This window comes from Orycteropus afer, unplaced genomic scaffold, assembly GCF_000298275.1.
Source record: "Orycteropus afer afer isolate SDZICR_OR568_19922 unplaced genomic scaffold, OryAfe1.0 scaffold00153, whole genome shotgun sequence".
NCBI lineage: Eukaryota > Metazoa > Chordata > Mammalia > Tubulidentata > Orycteropodidae > Orycteropus > Orycteropus afer.
In genome coordinates, this window is record NW_006921740.1 from 5,679,030 (window position 1) to 5,698,409 (window position 19,380).

Consider the following 19,380-nt stretch of genomic DNA (forward strand, 5'->3'; position numbering starts at 1 on the left):
ACAGACAAGTTTGTCTTGCTGTTGGAGACCTCTCGTATCACCCCCACCTGGGTCCCTGTGGCTGACTGTACCTCTGTCTGGCTTCCTGGCTTTTAGTCCCCTTTCTCCTGCTCTTCTGGCCTGCTGCTTTGGGCATCCCTTAGTTGTCCCTGGGGCTGACTGCTCCTCTGTCTCGGTTCCTGGCTTTTATCCCTTTTCTCCTGCTCTTCCGGCCTGCTACTCTGGGTGGGCCTGAGTTTCCTCTCCTCACCTATTCCTTCGGCTGATTGCTCTTCTCTCTGGCTTCCTGGCTTTTAATCCCCTTTCTCCTGCTCTTCCCGCCTGCTACTTTGGGTGTCGCTGAGTTGTATCTCCTCACCTGTAACCCTAGGACTGTACTTAGAAGGGCCATATTAAATAATTGAAGTAGATTGCTGCTTCTTATTGTCAAGTCATTAGTATTCCATTGTGTAAATATATCACAATTTATCCATTTATTCACTCTTGATGGGCATTTAGGATATTTTCAGTTTGGGACTATTATGAATAAAGCCTCTATGAACATTCAGGTACAGATACTTTTGTGGACACCTGTTTTCCTTTCTCTATGGTATTACTGGGCCATAGGGTACATGTATATTTAGTTGCATAACAAATAGCTAAACTATTTTCCAAAGTGATTATGCCTTTTTCTGTTTTTTCATTCTCACCAGCAATGTATAAGTGATCCAGATGCTGCACAGATTTGCCATCATTTGCATTGACAGTTTTTAAAATTTTTTAGCCATTTTAGTGAGGGTGTAGTGGTATAATTGTGGCTTTAATTTGCATTTCCAGGATAACTAATGATGTTGAGTATTGATCATATGTTTCTTGGATATCTGTATGTCTTCAGTCATTTAGTTAGTAGGATTTTTTATTTGTTTGTTTGTCTTTCGTAGATTCCTTAGGATTTTCTACATACACAGTTATGTTGTGTGTGAATAGTTTTTCTGTATATCAAACTGTTTCCATTAAAAAATTGAATTATCTTTCTTTTTATTTATGACTTATAAAAGTTCTTTATATATTCTGGATACCTGTTGCTGGGAAATATCAGATCTAACTTGTCTGACACCAGACTCTAAGGATCAAATCAAATCTATTATAAATTTTGATTCTGTTCTAATTCTGTCAGTAACTGCCTGTGCAGTGCTTCTTTCTCTAACCGCTTAGGGCTAGATCAGACCTTAAAAGTTAAAGGACACAGTCCTCCACACTGCCAAGTCTTTTCAAGACCACAGACATCAGTTACAGGTTTAAGGGACCCCATGACACCCTCATTTATGACCTGCTGGCTACAAATTTAAAGGTTTCCTTTACTGCCTCAGGATAGCAGTTGTAAGCACAAAGGTCCCCAGGATTCCCTCATTCTTGACCTGCTGTCTCCCACTACTCTTTCAGGTTCAATAACTGGTTAAAACAACTCATAGAACCTAGGAAAGCCTGGTACTTAATATTACAGTTTTATTATAGCAAAAAGGATACAAATGAAGAGATACAAAGGGCAAGGTCTGGGAGAGTTCCCAATATGGAGCTTCTATGTCTTAAAAAGAGATAAGCTACTCTCCCACAGTTAGCAATGGCTATCACCAACCAGGAAGCCCATGGAGCTTCCATGTCCAGATCTTTACTGGGGCCTTATTACATCAGCATGATTGAGTCATGCCCTTCTCCCCTGAGGTCAGCTGATATCACCAGTTGGGACTTTCTGAAAGCCAGTCCCCATGTGAATCAAGTCATTAGCATAACTTGTCAGGTTTGATCTGGAGCCCATAAAGATAAAAAAAAAAAACATTTCAATTACTGGAGAAATTCCAAGATTTCAGAGGTTATTTCACAAGAATCAGGAATAGAGACCAGAATCTTTGGGTAAAGTTAATTCCTTAACTGTCCTTTGTTAGGTTATGTATTTACAAATATTTTTTCCAGTGTGTGGCTTAATTTTCTTAATTATGTCTTTTGATAAGAAGAAAATGTTTCAATTTTGATGAAGTTTAGTATTGTCAGTTTTTATGGTTAATGCTTTTGATGTCTTGACTGAGAAATCTTTGTCTGTGTCTACCCCAGGTTGTGATGGTATTCTCCTATATTTTCCTCTAGAAGTCTTATTGTTTTGGTGTATGTGTGTGTGTATGTTTAAGCAAATAGCACTTGCCTTGTTCTTTGTTTGTCAACTGCTCTCTCCCACCATGAGATATTTTCATAAATGCAATAGGCTAATTTTTTTTTTTTTTTTTACAGTAACACATATGAAAAAAATAGACATACCAGTGCTTATAAAAATACCTTATGGAGGGAATGGTTGGCAAATGTAGAAGGTACATGTTACTTGCATGAAAATGCTGTTGGTGTGTGTGTGTGATGACTTATTCATTGCTTCCTTGCCTCAGTGCTCAGACTTTCCCTTTCATCTGCCTTCCCTCATCCTCTCTATCTTTCTTTCTCCTTCTGTTTGTCAAAATCTGATCCTTCCTTAATATCTAATCAGATGTCTCTTTTACCCCTGAAAAAAAAAAAATAATCCTTCTGTGGTTCTCCCACCCTTCTCCTGCTGTTTCTCAATACTTTATTCTTTATTTATGTTCATTAAATAATTTTAATTATTTGCCTATTGGCCTTATGGCCCCTTCTAAGTTGAAAATTGGAGTCCCTGGGTGGTGCACACAGTTAACATACTTAGCTGCTAACCAAAAGGTTCAAGGCTCAAGTCCACCCAGAGATACCTTGGAAGAAAGGCGGCAGTCTACTTCCAAAAAATTAGCCATTGAATACCCAATGGAGCATGGTTCTACTCTGATGCACATGGGGTTGCTATGAGTCAGAGTTGACTTGATGGCAACTGGTTAAGTTGAAAATTAAGGAATGAAACTATGTTTATCATTTCTTGTGTCTTACATAACATAATTGCTTTAAAAATATTTGTTTAATAAATTGAATTAGCAAATGATGTTTTATTTTCTTATAGAGTGTAAGCCCAATTTAAGGCAATAGGTTGCAGTATGTATTTCTTTGATTTTTATAAAGCCTGATAGAAGACAAAGCTTTATTTAGAGGAACTAACCCACCAGCCACTCCTCGGAAGGAAGGTTGGGCAATCCTACTTCCGTAGTGATACTGCCTCGGAAACCCAAGGAGGGGTCGCTATGAGTCGGGGCCGACTCGACGGCACATAACAACAACAACAACAACATTTAAAATGTTTAATTAGTATTTTGTACAAGTGCCTAAGGCATTTTACTGCTAACCTGAAGGTTGGTGGTTCAAACCCACCAGCCACTCTGCAGAAGGAATACTGGGCAATCTACTTTCGTAAAGATTTACTGCCTTGGAAACCCAAAGGGGGTCTCTGTGAGTCGGAATCGACCTGATGGCAGGTGAGTTTGGTTTGGTTTTTTGATACACTAATTAGTATGTTATACTGATAGGTAGAATCTTGAATTTGAATCCCAACTCTGCCACTTGTTGTTGTTGTTATGTACCGTGGAGTCGGACCAGACTCATAGCGACCCCTCCTTGGGTTTCCGAAGCAGTATCACTACAGAAGTAGATTGCCCCATCTTCTTTCCGAGGAGTGGCTGGTGGGTTTGAACCACCAGCCTTCTGGTTAGCAGTTAAGTGCCTTAGCCACTATGCTTCCAGAGCTGTATATAAACTTAAATAAATTACAGAACCCCTCAGTATCTTAGGTTTCCCATCAGCAAAATAGAAAAAAGATAGCACTCCAGGTGAGGAATAAATGAATTGATATGTATAAAACACTGTGTTAGCTATCATCATTTAAACAATACAAGAATTTGGAAAATATCTTGTGTATTATTTTTATACTTACAATTAAAACCTTATTTAATTTCTAGTTATTGATTATATTCCCCTTCAAAATCTTGTAGTGAATATTGAGTTTGAATGCAAGTAACTAAAGATCATGTAATTTCAACAAATTTCTAGAATTAGGAAAGTGAGGACTGACTAGAGAACTAGGATAACATCGTGTTTGGAAGCATATAGTTCTGCCTTTCTTGTTATTGGCTTTTGTTTCTTTTTCTTGTCTATTCCAATTGAAAGAGAGTCACTTAAATTCATTTTAAGCATGGTGATTTGTGATAATATGATCCCCAATTTACAGAGGGTGAAAATAATAAAGAACAAATCAGAGCTCTCCCTCTCAGAGCCCATGTGGTGGGTTTGAGCTTTCCTTCCCGGCTAAGTTTATCACTCCAAAAATCAGCATAACTATGTCTGAGCCAGTATATTTGCCTATTTCCTCCCCATTATTAGTTTCACAGTTAAGTTTCTGAAAAGCTGGGTTGGAATCCTATAAACCTAATTTGAGAAAGATGGAAATTGATCTTTTCAGCTGTGATAATTGGTTACTGTGAGATTCTCATAATCTCTGCTGGTTTTGCTGAGAAATATGGTTCAGATTTCAGCCCACATTTTGTAATATTGATCTAGGCAGTGTTTATTGCTTGATACTCACAGGTATTTTCTTTTTCTTCCCTAGAGTGACACTAGGATTTCAATTTCTGTTCTGAGTGCTGTTGCAACTCCAAGAATTGTTGACCTTGCCCACCCAAGGATCAAGTTAGAGGGGCTGTGCTACGAGAGAGAAAAAAGTGAAATGCCCATCCGTCCTGTAAGACATCACTGCCTTGGCATCCTTAGGCTCACTTTCTTCCTGCTTCTAATGTGTTATTTTGCCTCTGCAGGGCATAATCTAAAGTCATTGGAAAAGAGAATCTTGCAAGAGTGGTCTGAAGCAGGAAGAAAGACTTAGCTGCATGATTTGGAGATAGAGGAGGGGTAGAGGGCAAAAAGCATGGGTTTTGGGATTAGGAAGAACTGGGTTCTAAAACTAGCCTTACCACTACTACTATCTCTGTGATGTTGGAAAAATGACAACCTTCTTGAGCCTCATTCATTCAACAAGTATTTGAATGCCTGCTATGTGCCGGGCATTGTTTCCATAGAGGTTGATGCTACTGACGGGAGAAAAATAGTAAATAAGTAAATAGATGAGATAACTTCAGATAAAATAAGTGCTGTGAAGAACATAAGGAGCCCTGTAGTGCAATGGTTAAACACTCAGCTACTAACAGATTAGTGGTTCAAACTCACCCAGTGGCTATGAAGGAGAAAAACCTGGTGATCTGCTCCCATAAAGACTGTAGCCTAGAAAACCCTGTGGAGCAGTTCTACTCTGTCATGTGGGTTCTCTTTGAGTCAAAATCGGGTCAATGACACCCAACAAGAACAACAGTGAAGAACATAAAATGGGAAATGAAAGTAAGTATGGGTAGGAGTGGGGAATAAGCTAGTTGTGTACGGTAGTCGGGGAAGGCCTCTCTAAAGAAGGGACATTAGAGCTGAAATGTGAATGATAGGGGTCAGCTACATGAAGATCTGGGAGAAGAACATTCTAGTAAAAGGAAGAATGTGTGCCAAAGTCTTAAAGTTGGGATGAGCAAGGGGAGAGTGGTGGTAATAGTTCCCAATCAGAGGTCTGCTGTGATGAACAATGCAGGTAAGGCACTCAGCACAGAACCTGGCACATTCAGTGGCTTCCTCCCAGTTCTTTCCCTTTGATACTTCCTTCCATTAATTGTAGTGCCAACTTGGTGCTCTATTTCTTTTGGCCTTTAATAAATATCCAATGATAATATTGGCAAAGGAGGTGGGACCAATTTCACTTTTCTCTGGGAACTGCTGTAGGCTTCTGAGTAGTGGTGGAAACCTCTGAGGATCTGATATACAAATACAGGATATGAGTAGAAATTAGGAAAGAAAACGAAGCTGGGAATAAAAACCCTTAGGAGAGTGCCCTGGGTCTGCTAAAGTGGCTACTGGCCTTGTGAGCCTCAGGCAAATCACTTCATTCTCAGATTTTTGTTATGTAGAGTGAGAACTATTGGCATCCTTCCTCAGTTGCTAGGATTGTTGGGGGAAGGGTTAAAAAAATGAGAGTCTTTCAAAAGTGATACCACTGTAGATAGTCATACTCTTAGAACCCCAAACACATCTGAACTAGTGCAATACAGAACACTTACAGTCTACCGTAATCATTTTGAAAGAGCACTTAAGACAGAGAATTGTTGCTAAATGTCGTCTTTCATTTTTTACCAATAAAGCAACAGAATAGAAAGATAATCTGGCAGATGTGGTTTTCAAAATGAGACCAAAAGGGGCCAATATATATTTACTCAGTCAATATATATTTATTTAGCACCTACTCTGTAACAGAGCCTATTTTAGATTTTAACAAACAAGCTTAGCAAACATCCCTCAAACAATTTATATTCTTACGGGAAGAAGCAGATGGTAAACATATAAACAAATATATAAATGAGCTAATTGAGGTATCATAAATGCTATGAAGAAGATAAATCTTGTAGAAGAGAGTAATTAGAAAGACTAATTTATATTAGATGGTCAGGGAAGACCTCCTTGAGCATGTGAAGTGTGAATGAAGATTTGAATGATCAGAAGGAAGATACTATGCTAAAATTGAGGAACAAGGTTTCCAGGCAGGAATAAGAAGTACAAAGGCCCTGGGGTAGAAGGAGCTGGACCAGAAAGATCTCCTGTGGGTGGGATGATCAAGATGAGGAGGGGAGGAAGATAAAATCACAGAAGTGAGGTAGCAGCCAGATCATTTAGGGCCTTATCGGCCATAGTAAGGAATCTAAATGGTAATAGTAAAATGGCAAGCTGTAGGATGGTTTTAAAGTAAAGGAGTGAAATGATCTGGGCTGGGATTTAGAAAGTACTTACCTCCTAAAAATTGTTATGATGAATAAGTTAGCATGTGGTTCTTAGTTGCCATGGAGTCAGCCTTTGACTCAAGGTGACCCCATGAACAACCAAGTGAAATGCTGCTTGGTCCTGTGCCATTCCCTTGATCAGTTGTGGATTAGACCACAGTGATCAAAGGGTTTTCACTGACTGATTTTCAAAGTAATTTCCAGGCCTTTCTGCTCAGCCTATTTTAGACTGGAAGCTCTGTTGAAATCTCTTGAACATCATAGCAACATGCAAACCACTACTGACAGATTGGCAGTGGCTGCATGTGAGGTACATTGTCCAGGAAGTGAACTCTGGCCTTCTGCATGGAAGGCACAAATTCTTCCAGTGCAAATGGTTGACACTCTTAGCTGCTAACCAAAAGGTTGGAAGTTACCACCCAGAGGTATTTCAGAAGAAAGGCCTAGCAATCTACTTGGTCAGCGATTGAAAACCCTATGGACCACAGTTCTACTCTGAAACACATGGGATTGCAATGCATTGGAGAGACCATTATGGGATCTGGTTTCAAGTGAGCATACTGTAGGTAAAACACTTAATACTATGTCTGACTCACATCATGTACTCAGTAAATGTTCATTCTCTTCCTGTTGTTGTTGTTAGGTGCCATTGAGTTGTCTCCTACTCCTAACGACCCTGTGTAGAGCAGAATGAAATGCTGCACAGTCCTGTGCCAGCTCCATGGTCCCCGCTATGCCTGAGCCCATCATTGCAGCCACTGTGTCAATCAATCTTGTTGAGGGCCTTCCCCTCTTTTGTTGACCTTCCACTTTACCGAGCATGATATCCTTTTCCAGGGAATGGTCTCTTCTTACAACATGACCAAAGTAGGTTAGGTGAAGGTCATTCTCACTTCCAAGGAGCATTCTGGCTGCTCTCCTTCCAAGGCAGATTTGTTATTTCTTTTAGCAGTCCATGATATTTTCAGCATTCTTCGCCAGGACCAAAACTCAAAAGCATCAACTCTTCTTTGGTCTTCCTTATTCATTGTCCAGCTCTCACCTGCATATGAGGCAATTGAAAATATCATGGCTTGTGTCAGGCACACCTTAATCCTCAAGGAGATTATCTTTGCTTCTCAGCACTTGAAAGAGGTCCTATGCAGCCAATTTGCCCAGTGCTATACATCATCTGGGAGCTCTGGTGGTGTAGTGCCTAAAGCATTTGACTGCTAACCAGAAGGCTGGTGGTTCAAACCCACCAATCGCTCCTTGGAAGGAAGATTGGGCAATGTACTTCCATAGTGATACTGCCTCAGAAACCCAAGGAGGGGTCGCTATGAGTTGGGTCCGACTCGATGGCAGTGACTTTTGTTTTGTTTTGCTTTGTTTTTTTATACATTGTCTGATATCTTGACTACTGCTTCCATTGTTTCTTCAGTTCTTTCAGTTTGAGAAATGCCGAGCGTGTTCTTTCTTTTTGGTTTTCTAACTCCATGTTTTTGTACATTTCATTATAATAATTGACTTTGTCTTCTCTAGCTGCCCTTAGAAATCTTCTGTTCAGCTCTTTTATCTTGTCATTTCTTTCCTTTGCTTTAATTAGTCTTCATTCAAGAGCAAGTTTCAGAGTCTCTTCTGACATCCATTTTGGTCTTTTCTTCCTTTCCTGTCTTTTTAATGACGTTTTGCTTTCTTCATGGATGATGTTCTTGATGTCATCCCACAATTCTTCTGATTTTCAGTCATTGATGTTCAATGCATCAAATCTATTCTTTAGACGGTCTCTAAATTCAGGAGGGATATATTCAAGATCCTATTTTCGTTCTCATGGAATTGTTTTAATTGTCTTCAACTTCAGGTTGGACTTGTATATGAGCAGTTGATGATCTGTTCCACAGTCAGCTCCTGGCCTTGTTTTGTCAGAAGATATTGAGCTTTTCCATTGCCTCTTGCCACAGAAGTAGTCAGTCTGATTCCTGTGTACTCCATCTGGTGAAGTCCACATGTATAGCCACTGTTTGTGCTGTTGAAAAAAGGTATTTGTGATAAATAAGTCATTGGTCTTGCAAAATTCTGTCATGTGATCTCCAGCATCATTTCTGTCACCAAGGCCAAATCTTCCAACTACTGGTGATTCTTCATTTCCAAGTTTTGTGTTCCAATCACCAGTGATAATCAGCACACCTTGATTCCATGTTTGGTCAATTTCAGACTGAAGAAGTTGGCAAAAATCTTCAATTTTGTCATTTTTGGTTTTCGTGGTTGGTGCGTAAATTTGAATATAGTCATATTAACTGGCCTTCCTTGTTGTTGTTGTTGTTATGTGCCATCGAGTTAAACCCGACTCATAGCGACCCGTCCTTGAGTTTCCAAGGCAGTATCACTACGGAAGTAGGATTGCCCAACCTTCCTTCCGAGGAAGGAAGATTGGGCAATCCTACTTCCGTAGGTGTATGGATATTATCCTATCACTGACAGCATTGTATTTCAGGATAGATCTTGAAACGTTCTTTGTGATGATGAATGCCACACCATTACTCTTCATTTGTCATTCCTGGTCTAGTAGATCATATGGTTGTCTGATTCAAAATGGCCAAAACCAGTCCCTTTCAGTTCACTAATACCTAGGATATCAATCTTCATGCGTTCCATTTCATTTTTGACAACTTCCAATTTTCCTAGATTCATACTTCTTACATTCCATGTTCCAATTATTAATGGATGTTTGAAGCTGTTTCTTCTCATTTTGAGTTGTGCCACATCAGCAAATGGAGGTCCTGAAAGCTGTACTTTATCCATATCATTAAGGTCAGCTCTACTCTGATGAAGCAGCTCTTTCCCAGCGTATCTTGAGTGCCTTCTGGCCTAAGGGGCTTATCTTCTGGCACTGTATTGGACAGTGTTTCAGGGCTATTCATAAAGTTTTCCAGTTATATATCAGACAGTGTTTCACTGCTATTTGTAAGGTTTTCACTGGCCGGTTCTTTGAGAAGTGGATGGCTTCTTCCTTCTTCTGAGTCTGTCTTAGTCTGGAAGCTCCACTGAAACCCATCCACCATGGGCAACCCTGCTGGCATTTGAAACACCAATAGCACACAGCCTTCAGCCCCACAGCAACACACAAGCCACCACAGTATGACAAAAAGACAAGTTTGAGTCTCTTAGCTTTCTGCCTTGTGTCTCTCTCTCTCTTACCTGTTCCTCCATCAGCCCTGGCTATCGCCTCCTGCCAGAGGTCTCTCTCTTCCTAGGTAACTGCTGTTCAAAGGTTAGACTGTAGAGGAGCAAGAATGGGAGCAAGGAGACCAATTAGGCATCTGTTGCAGTGATCTGGGAAGGAAATGATTGGTGACTTGATTAGTGATATAGCAGTAAGGATAGAGAAAGCAGTGCAATTTGGGATGGATGGAGATATATATATATATATATATATATATATATATATATATATATATAGCATCTTTGTTTCCTTATAGGTATCCATTGCTGCCATGCAAGCTAAAGCTAGCCCTCGAATAACAACTCTAGCAAAGAACAAGTCAGTTCATCAAGATTATGTACCAGTCCGTGATGTAAGCTGGCCAGTATCTCATGCTGCTATCCATTGCAAAGTTTCTTCCAGAATCCAGGAGCTAGCTAATCCAAGTTCAAGGTATGTCAATTTAATGCTAAGGTAGGACAGGAAATGTCAGAGGTGTTGGTGAGAGGAGGACCTTGTAAGGCCAATGAAAAGAATTGTAAAAATTGAAAAACATCTCACTTGCTTCTTACATTTATTATGACAAATCTATGATCTTCTTACCACAGATATAAAGCTACAATTAAAGGTTTGGTGGACTCAGTATTGAAAGTAGATCTATGGGACTGCACTAACAAGGGGCACAGTGGGAAAATCCCACCTTCATTACTAACTGTGTGGATCAGCATGGATTCAATGCCCAAAAAATGGGGATAGATCAAGTCCTCACCTTGCCAGTTCTCTATCCTTGTCATTAGCCACTTACACGGTACACTCTCTCCCTGACCCTAGCCACCCATATCTTGGTTAGATATCACATGTTAGAAAGACACCCTTTTTTAGTCTTCCAAACAGACAGAGGCCAGCTTCTTCTGGCTCTCACTGCCCCTGTGGGTTTATTAATTCACTGGAGCAACTTACAGAATCTCATGAAGAGTGTACCATTCTTACAGCTACAACTTTATTACAACCAAAAAAAGATACAAGTGATGAAATGCATAGGGTGAGGTCTAGGAAGGATCACAGCATGGAGCTCCCACATCCCAAAAAGGGACATACTGTCCTTTCCTGTGCATAACCAACCAGAAAGCTCATCTGAGCCTTAGGGCTCAGGTTTTTGTTTTTTTTTTTTTTTTTAAAGCTTGTTTTACATTCGATGTTCTGTGTACATTTAGTTTCATTCCCCATTTACCATGTCCAACCCTAACCCAATCTCCTCCCCTCCCTACCCTGTAACCCTCCCCCTGTGCCCCTCATATTTATGCACTCTAGTTTGTCCTGCATTTCCTCAACCTGAATGTTGGTCCTCTGGTGCCCCATGGTCCATTGCTCTAAGGGATGTATTATCATAGAATATGTGGGTGCATCATCCTAGGTTGAGTGGTCTGCATGTACATTGTGTTAACTATTGGGCTGAGAACCAGCCCCTGGGGGTGAGTTTTATTCCAGGCACAGAATGTATTCTAGGGCCATAGTATTGGGGGGTCTCATGAGACTTCTTCTGACCAGTAATTCTGTCATTATTGAGTGTTTGGATTTTGTTCCACGTTTTTCCTCCCACTCTATCCAGGATCTTTGAATTTGATCCTTTCCTGAGTGGTTGGCTTTGGTAGTCAGGCACTGTCTAGTTTTTCTGGTCTCGGAGGCCATCGTATCCTAGGGCTGATTGCTTCCAAATGCCCTTGTTTTTTTTTTGCATTCTTCTTCTTCGCTTCTGACTCTAGGAGACCATTAGCTGCATCATAGATGGCCACTTGAAAGCTTTTAAGACCCCAGTTGCTACTCAACAATGTAGGATGTGGAACAAGGATTTTATGTAATTTGTTGTGCCAATTGAATCTAGTGTCCACCAGCAGTATGGTCCTGAGCCGGTGGATCTATTGCCTCTCCTCTCAGAGTGTCTGGTTGTCTGTGAGGGATTACTCTGTGTCTGTCTTTTATTGTTTCTGTAATGATTACAGGTATTTTGTATCACTGGTGTCTGTGCAAGATTAGCCCCAGCTGAATCTCTCCTTGGTCTAGAGTATACTCCTGTTCACTGACCCCCATCTGATCCTCTCAGGTGTTTATGTGTTTATCTGTAGCCTGGTGTTTGGTGTTAATGGTAATACAGTATTGGGGACACAGTGGTTGGTATTAGTATCTGTTGTCTATCCCTTATGTGCACAATTCAGTGTCCTCCCATTTCCTAATATCATGGTGGTCACTGTTCCTTTCCATATATCCCTCCCCTTATCCACGTCAGCCTGTGGGCTCCAACTAGCCTGAAATTAGTCCCTCCCCATCCCTCCCCTTCCCAGTAACCTACAAAGTGAGTTCCATGTCCCAAGCAAACCCTTTTTGTCTTTTTACAGTAATGGACTCATACAGTACTTGTCCTTCTGCGATTGACTTATTTCTCTCAGCATAATGTCCTCCAGGTTCATCCATGTTGTGAGATGATTCACGTATCCCTCATTGTTCTTTAATGTAGCATAGTATTCCATATGTGCATGTACCATAATTTGGTTATCCACTCATCTGTTGATGGACATTTAGGTTGTTTCCATCTCTTTGCTATAGTAAATCGTGCTGCAGTGGACATAAGTGTACATATGTCTGTCCATGCTCTGTCTCTCACCTCTTTAGGATATATTCCTAGTAATGGAATTGCTGGGTCAAATGGTACTTCTATTTTCAGTTTTTTAAGGAAATGCCATACTGTTTGCCACAATGGTTGTACCATTTTACAATCCTATCAGCAGTGCACAAGAGTTCTAGTCTCTCCACAACCTCGGTTTTTATTGGGCTCATTATTTGGTCATATAGATGCATCGAGCCTCCTGAGGCTTAGTCAACACTAGGCCCCTAAGTGGTCCCTGTTAGTCCGGTCAGTCCTCACTCATTAGCCTCAGGTGTTGATGTAGCTCAGCAGAACTGAGAACACAGGCCATAGCTTTTTACATGATCCCATACCTCACTCTGGAGACAGCTCTATAGGTATGGATTTGGAATTATTTCTGACACATATTAAGTGAAACAAGTTGCAGAACAGAGCATATAATATGTGTACAAAATATTTGTTTACATATGCCTAAGATATCACAGAAGAATAAACAAGAAACTAGTAACAATGATTGCCTTTGGTAGCCTAAGAGATTGAGATGGGAGGAAGATTATTTTTCACTAAATAGGCTTTTGTATTTTTTCAATGGTTTTGCATCATGGAAATGTGTGACCTATTTCACATATAAATAAGAAAATAAGCAAATAAGTATTTGAACAAAGAAGAAATTGCTTCCAATTCTTGTTCACTTTTGGGATGATCTAAATTTGTTTGGTTACATAAGGGCTAACACCCAATCCCCCTGCTTAAGCATCATAAGGAGAACCTAGAGGAGACTGAAAATTTGCAAACATCTTGAACTCAGGGAAAAGGAAAGACGTTAGTTCCCATAGAATAAAAGATTTGAATTTTTTTGTATAACAAATTTATCCTTAAGAAAATGAAGTTCAATATCAAAGGAAATGAAATTCATTCTCTGTTCAGTGAAGAAGGTAAAGGAAGAATAAGATTAAGTGACCAAGATTTTATCCTTGTTGTGAAGTTATTATGTGGTGATAAGGTGCTAAGGATGGTGATCTTAAAAATCTTTAATTTTTCAAGTCCTCCAGAAGACTATCTGGCTTGTTCTAGCATTGCTATATTATTAAGAAATTTCCAGAATTCATTTTCTGTTGAAAGAGTACAGACTTTGAAATTTGGTAGATATGCAAATCTGGATTTGACCATAAGCCATTCTTATATTTTCTCTGAGCCTTCATTTCCTTGTCTATATAGTGAGGGTGCTTATGAAAATCAAAGTGAGTAATATCCTAGTGCCTAATGCATAGGGTAAGGAGCTCTGGTGGCATAGTACTTAAGGCATTTGACTGCTAACTAGAAGGTTGATGGTTCAAACCTACCAACCACTCTGTGGAAGGAAGACTGGGCAATCTACTTCTGTAAAGATTTACCTACCACCTCAGAAACTCAATGGGTGTTGCTATGAGTCAGAATTGACTCAATGGCAGTGAGTTTGGTTTAGTTTGGAATGTGTAGGGTCACCAAGTTGAAATCAATTCGATGGCAACTAACAACAACACAAAGTAAGTGTCTGAGAAGTGTTAGTTACTTTTTCTATTTCAGGTTGAATTCTTTTTCTTCCTCATTTCAGGAGTCCTGTGTGTATTGTCTACTATGATCCAGACGTCTTTAAAGTCAAGCCTGCTGCTATGAATGCTCAGTGTTCTCCAAGGATCCGGGCGCTGGCAGAACCTATTAAGCGTTAAATGCAGAAAGCCACACCATTCAGTCTAGTTATGTATCTAGAACACATAGTATGTGACTTAGGTTCCTTCTCTGGTAATGTCATTTTCACCACTACTACCACCACCACCACCACTGCCACCCAAAAATCAAATAAACATATGAGACCTTCAAGGAAAACAACTGTAACCATCACATAGCTGTTGCTTCTGTTACCTGTACACATGTCCTTAGCAGGTTTGGAACTCCATCAAACAATAAAATGATAGCCTGCCTTATTATCCTTATTGTCTCTTCACAAGCATCTTGACTGTCTCATTGCTGGGGCTGATCTGAAGAAAGACTCCTTCTTACAGCTGCAAGGTTTGCTTTTCTTTTCCTGGTGAGTTCCATGTTCCTCAGTCCCTTCTCCAGTAACCAAAAACCAAGCCCACTGACACTGTGTTGCTTCTGACTCATAGTGACACTATAAGACAGAGTAGAACTGCCCCATAGGGTTTCCAAGGCTGTAAATCTTTATGGAAGGAGACTGCCTCACCTTTTCCTGCAGAGTGATTGATGGGTTTGAATCACCAACCTTTGGTTAGCCATCAAGCACTTTAACCACTGTGCCACAAGGGCTCCTGATCCCTTCTCTAATAAGTCCTGAGAATTGAGATAATTCTTCCTGTTACTTTGCCAACCAACCATCATTATCTAGAAACATTGAAATGGTGAGACCTTTTAGGATATATTTAAATGGTTTTTATAATCTTGGATGAAATTTAGGGAACAAATTGCCTTACATGACCATATCTCTGTTCCTTCACTCATCCTTAGTGCTACTTATCATGAATGACCAAATGAGCAAGATGCTAGGTAAGCATTATGATTCTCTGTTGAATTGCATCTGCTCAGAGTTTTAATTTTTATTTATTTACTCTCTCCATGGATCAGCATTATACAAATTAAACATCTATGATGGTTAATCTTGTGTGTCAACTTGGCTATGGTATCCAGTGGTTTTGCCAAACCCTAGACTAGTTGCAATTCCATACTGTAATCTAATCATCTTCTATAACGTAATTGATCTAATGTAATCAATAAGTTAAAAGGGAAGTTCCTTAGGATGTGGTCTGTCTTCAGACTATAAATAGAAATTGCAGCAGAACTTGCTGTCTTTCAACTATGCACTCTTCCCCACTGCCCGATCTGTGGATCTTGGGATGCAAGCCTGCAGCATTCTCCAGTCTGGTGCCTGACCTACAGATTTTGGACTTGCCAGTCTCCCACAATCCTGTGAGCTGGAAGTCTTCAGCCTGCTGCCTGACTTATGGATTTTGGACTTATCAGCACCCCCATGATCCTGTGAGCCATTCCCTCTCTTTCTCTCTCTCTGTTTCACAGGTTCTATTTCTTTATAGAATCCTGAGTAAGACACTCACTTTTATGGGGCTTTCAGATTTACATGATAATGTACTTACTTGAAAACCAGTTTTACAGATGGATGAGTTTTATCTTTAAGGCCTTTGGTTAAAGACATAATCAGTATTATGGAGAACCAATATCACACAGTAGTTTTTTATTTTATTATTATTACTATTAATGTATCCAAAATGTGTTTGAGTTGGTTTCCCACTCATCTTGAGTGCATTTAGTGCTGCTTCTATCTGCAAGTGCCTCCTCCTGGAAGCCTTGTTTTTCCTCCTGTTGGCAGTCAGAGGATAGTGGAGCAAGCAATACACAAAACTACTGTTTGTACTAAAGATTGGGGTGATTTTGTAGCATCCTGGATATTTCATATCCATGGAGTAGGAATTGGGGCTCTGCACCAAACACACCTTCCATTTCCTCTTTTCTAGGAAGGGATGAAGGAGATCCTTGTGAGAGGCATGTTCTCATGTGGAGCTTGTCATTGCCACACCCACATAGTAGTTTTGAAGTTGAGTTTTAGAATCAAACCTTTGTAACCCCTATAGGATTAGTGGGAGCTCTGGTGGCATAGTGCCTAAGGCTCTTGACTGCTAACCAGAAGGTTGGTGGTTCATATCCACCAGCCACTCCTTGGAAGGAAGATTGGGCAATCTACTTCTATAGAGATACCACCTCGGAAACCCAAGGAGGGATTGGTGTGAGTCAGAGATGACCATACAGCACACAACAACAACAACAACATAGCATAAGATTAAGAACCGATGGTATTGAAGGAAGAAGTAAGTCTAAACTGCACTAAAGGAATTGGCAAAAAACAAGGCCCCAGGAATTGATGGAATACCCACTGAAATGTTTCAACAAACAGATGGAGAACTGGAGGTACTCACTTATTTATGCCGAGAAATTTGGAAGATAGCTACCTGGCCAACCAACTGGAAGAGTTCCATATTTGTGCCCATGCCAAAGAAAAGTGATCTAGTAAAATGTAGAAATTATCGAATAGTATCAGTATTACACACAAGTAAAATTTTGCTGAAGATAATTCAAAAATGGTTGTAATAGTATATTGATAGAGAACTTCCAGAAAATTAAACCAGATTCAGAAGAGGGTATAGAATAAGAGATATCATTGCTGATGCCAGATGAATGTTGGCTGAAAGCAAAGAATACCAGAAAGATGTTTATCTGTGTTTTATTGACTATGCAAAGGCATTTGACTGTGTGGATCATAACAAATTATGAATAACGTGGCAAGGAATGGAAATTCCAGAACAGTTAATTGTTCTCACAAGGAACTTGCACATAGACCAAGAGAATAGAAAAAGGGGGTAGTGAATGATTAAAAATCTGGAAGATTGGGCAATCTACTTCCATAGTGAAACCCAAAGAGGAATTGCTATGAGTTGGCTCCAATTTGATGGCAGTGAGTTTTGGTGTGTCAGGGTTGTATCTTTTCACTATACTTATTCAATCTGTAAGCTGAGCAAGTAACAAAGAATTACATGGAATCAGGATTGGAGGAAGACTCATTAAAAGCAGTGATGTGCAGATGACACAACCTTGCTTACTGAAAGTGAGTTGACTTTAAGCACTTACTAATGAAAATCAAAGATTATAGCCTTCAGTGTGGATTACACCTCAACATAAAACAAAAGTCCTTACAGCTGGACCAATAATCATCATCATGATAAGTGGAGAAAATATTGAAATTCTCAGGGATTTCATTTTACTTGGCCACAATCAATGCCCATGGAAGCAGCAGTCAAGAAATCAAATGATGTATTGCACTGGGCAAATCTGATGCACAAGACCTCTTTAAAGTGTTAAAGAGCGAAGATATCACTCTGAAGACTATGGTGCACCTGTCCTAAGCCATGGTATTTTCAGTAGCCTTACATGCATGTGAAAGCTGGACAATGATTAAGGAAGACCACAGAAGAATTGATGCATTTGAATTGTGGTGTTAGTGAAGAATACTGAAAATACCCTGGACTGCCAGAAGAATGAACAAATATGTCTTGGAAGAAGTACATCTGGAATGCACCTTAGAAGCCAGAGGTGCACTTTGTCTCACCTACTTTGGTCATATTGTTAGAAGGGACTATTCTCTGGAGAAGGATATCATGCTTAGTAAAATAAAGGCTCAGCAAAAAGGTCAACAAGATGGATTGACACAGTGGCTGTGACTGTGGGCTCAAGCGTAGCAATTATTTTGGGTATGGTGCAGGACCAGGCAGTGTTTCATTCTGTTGTGTATAGAGTTGCTATAAGTCAGAACTGACGCAGCGGCACCTGACAACAACAACAGCAGTCCTTGGCATTCTTGGCTTATAGCTGGATCACTATAATCTCTGCCTCCATTGTCACATGACATTCTTTCCTATATGTTTGTATCCAAATTTCCCTCTTCATATAAGGATTAGTCATTGGATTAGGGCCTATGGTGAAATGAATTGCTTTTATATGGCCTTTCTAGCCATGGTCTTCTAATTTTCATTAATTGACTGATTGGAGCTATGTAAATAAAGTATGTGAACACTTACAAGGAATTGATTAATTCATGGTCTTGCTGGAGGAGGGGTAGAACATGCCTTGAAATTTATGAGAAGCTTGCTATATAACTAGCTTCCCTGACAGATTGTTTTAGAGAAAGACACGGAGGAGAGAGAGAGAAGGAATGGCAATGCTGAAGTCAGTGACAGATAGTGGCAGCAGTAAGAGAGATAGCTGTGTGAGATGGTAAGAACCAGGAGACTGATGCTAGATGGCTATGGTAGAGCTTACTGACCAATGGAGCGAAGGGCTGTTCCACTTGCTCAAGTAGAGTCCAGTTGCAGCAGCCAAGAAGAAGCTGTTTTGATTGAAGAAATATATCCTGAGTTGTTTCTGTTACTTCCAGGTTGATCCTTATCCTGAATTGTAACCTGTTACTTCCCTAATAAACCCCATAATCATAAGTACCCACTGCCTTTGAGTGGATTCCGACTCATTGCAGTTGTAAATCTTTATGAAAGGAGGTTGCCTCATCTTCTTCCTGTGGAGAAGCTGGTGGGTTTGAACCACCTACCTTTTGGTTAGCAGGCCAATGCCTTAACCACAGTGCCACCAGGTCTCCTTATAATTCTAAGTATGGTTCATGAATTCTGTAAGACATTGCAGCAAATTACCAGACCCAAAAATGGGCAGGAAGAGAAGAGAGGAGGCAGAGTTGGTGTTAGAGATGAGTGGTACAGAAGTTTGGAAAAGTTGGACATTTGGTACATCTTTAACCTCTGCCTCATAGAAACCAGTTTTGTGCTGATTCTTATCAAAGAAATTATTCATTTAGGGCCCATCCTTATGCAGCATGACCTCAACTTAACTTGGTTACATGCAAAGCCTTTTTCCAAAAAAGATCACATTTCCAAGTACCAAGGGTTATAACTTCAACATAACTTCTTTTTTTTATTGTGATTTGAGTGAAGATTTACAGAGCAAATTCACTTTCCATACTGCAGTTCACATATACTTTGTCTCATGCCATTGACCACAGTTTACCACAATGCAACAGCTCCCCTCCCACTTCCTCTCCATAGTTACCTCTTCCCAGTGTCCATCACTCCATACACTCCTGCCCCCTGTGCATAAGCTGTCTCCCTGTGCATAAGCAGCCTTTCTTTCTCCCATGATTGTTCTCTCCA

At 40.1% G+C, this 19,380-nt stretch overlaps 1 protein-coding gene across 1 annotated transcript in view; it reads left to right on the forward strand.

Moving 5' to 3' along the window:
• THEGL (theg spermatid protein like) overlaps nucleotides 1–14,310 on the forward strand; it is a 124,995-nt gene extending 110,685 nt beyond the window's left edge. The window contains exons 7-9 of the mRNA XM_007946234.1: nucleotides 4,523–4,654; nucleotides 10,238–10,413; nucleotides 14,196–14,310. Of these exons, the coding sequence (XP_007944425.1) occupies nucleotides 4,523–4,654; nucleotides 10,238–10,413; nucleotides 14,196–14,310 (423 nt within the window). The remainder of the gene's footprint in view (nucleotides 1–4,522; nucleotides 4,655–10,237; nucleotides 10,414–14,195) is intronic.
• Nucleotides 14,311–19,380: the final 5,070 nt, after the last annotated feature.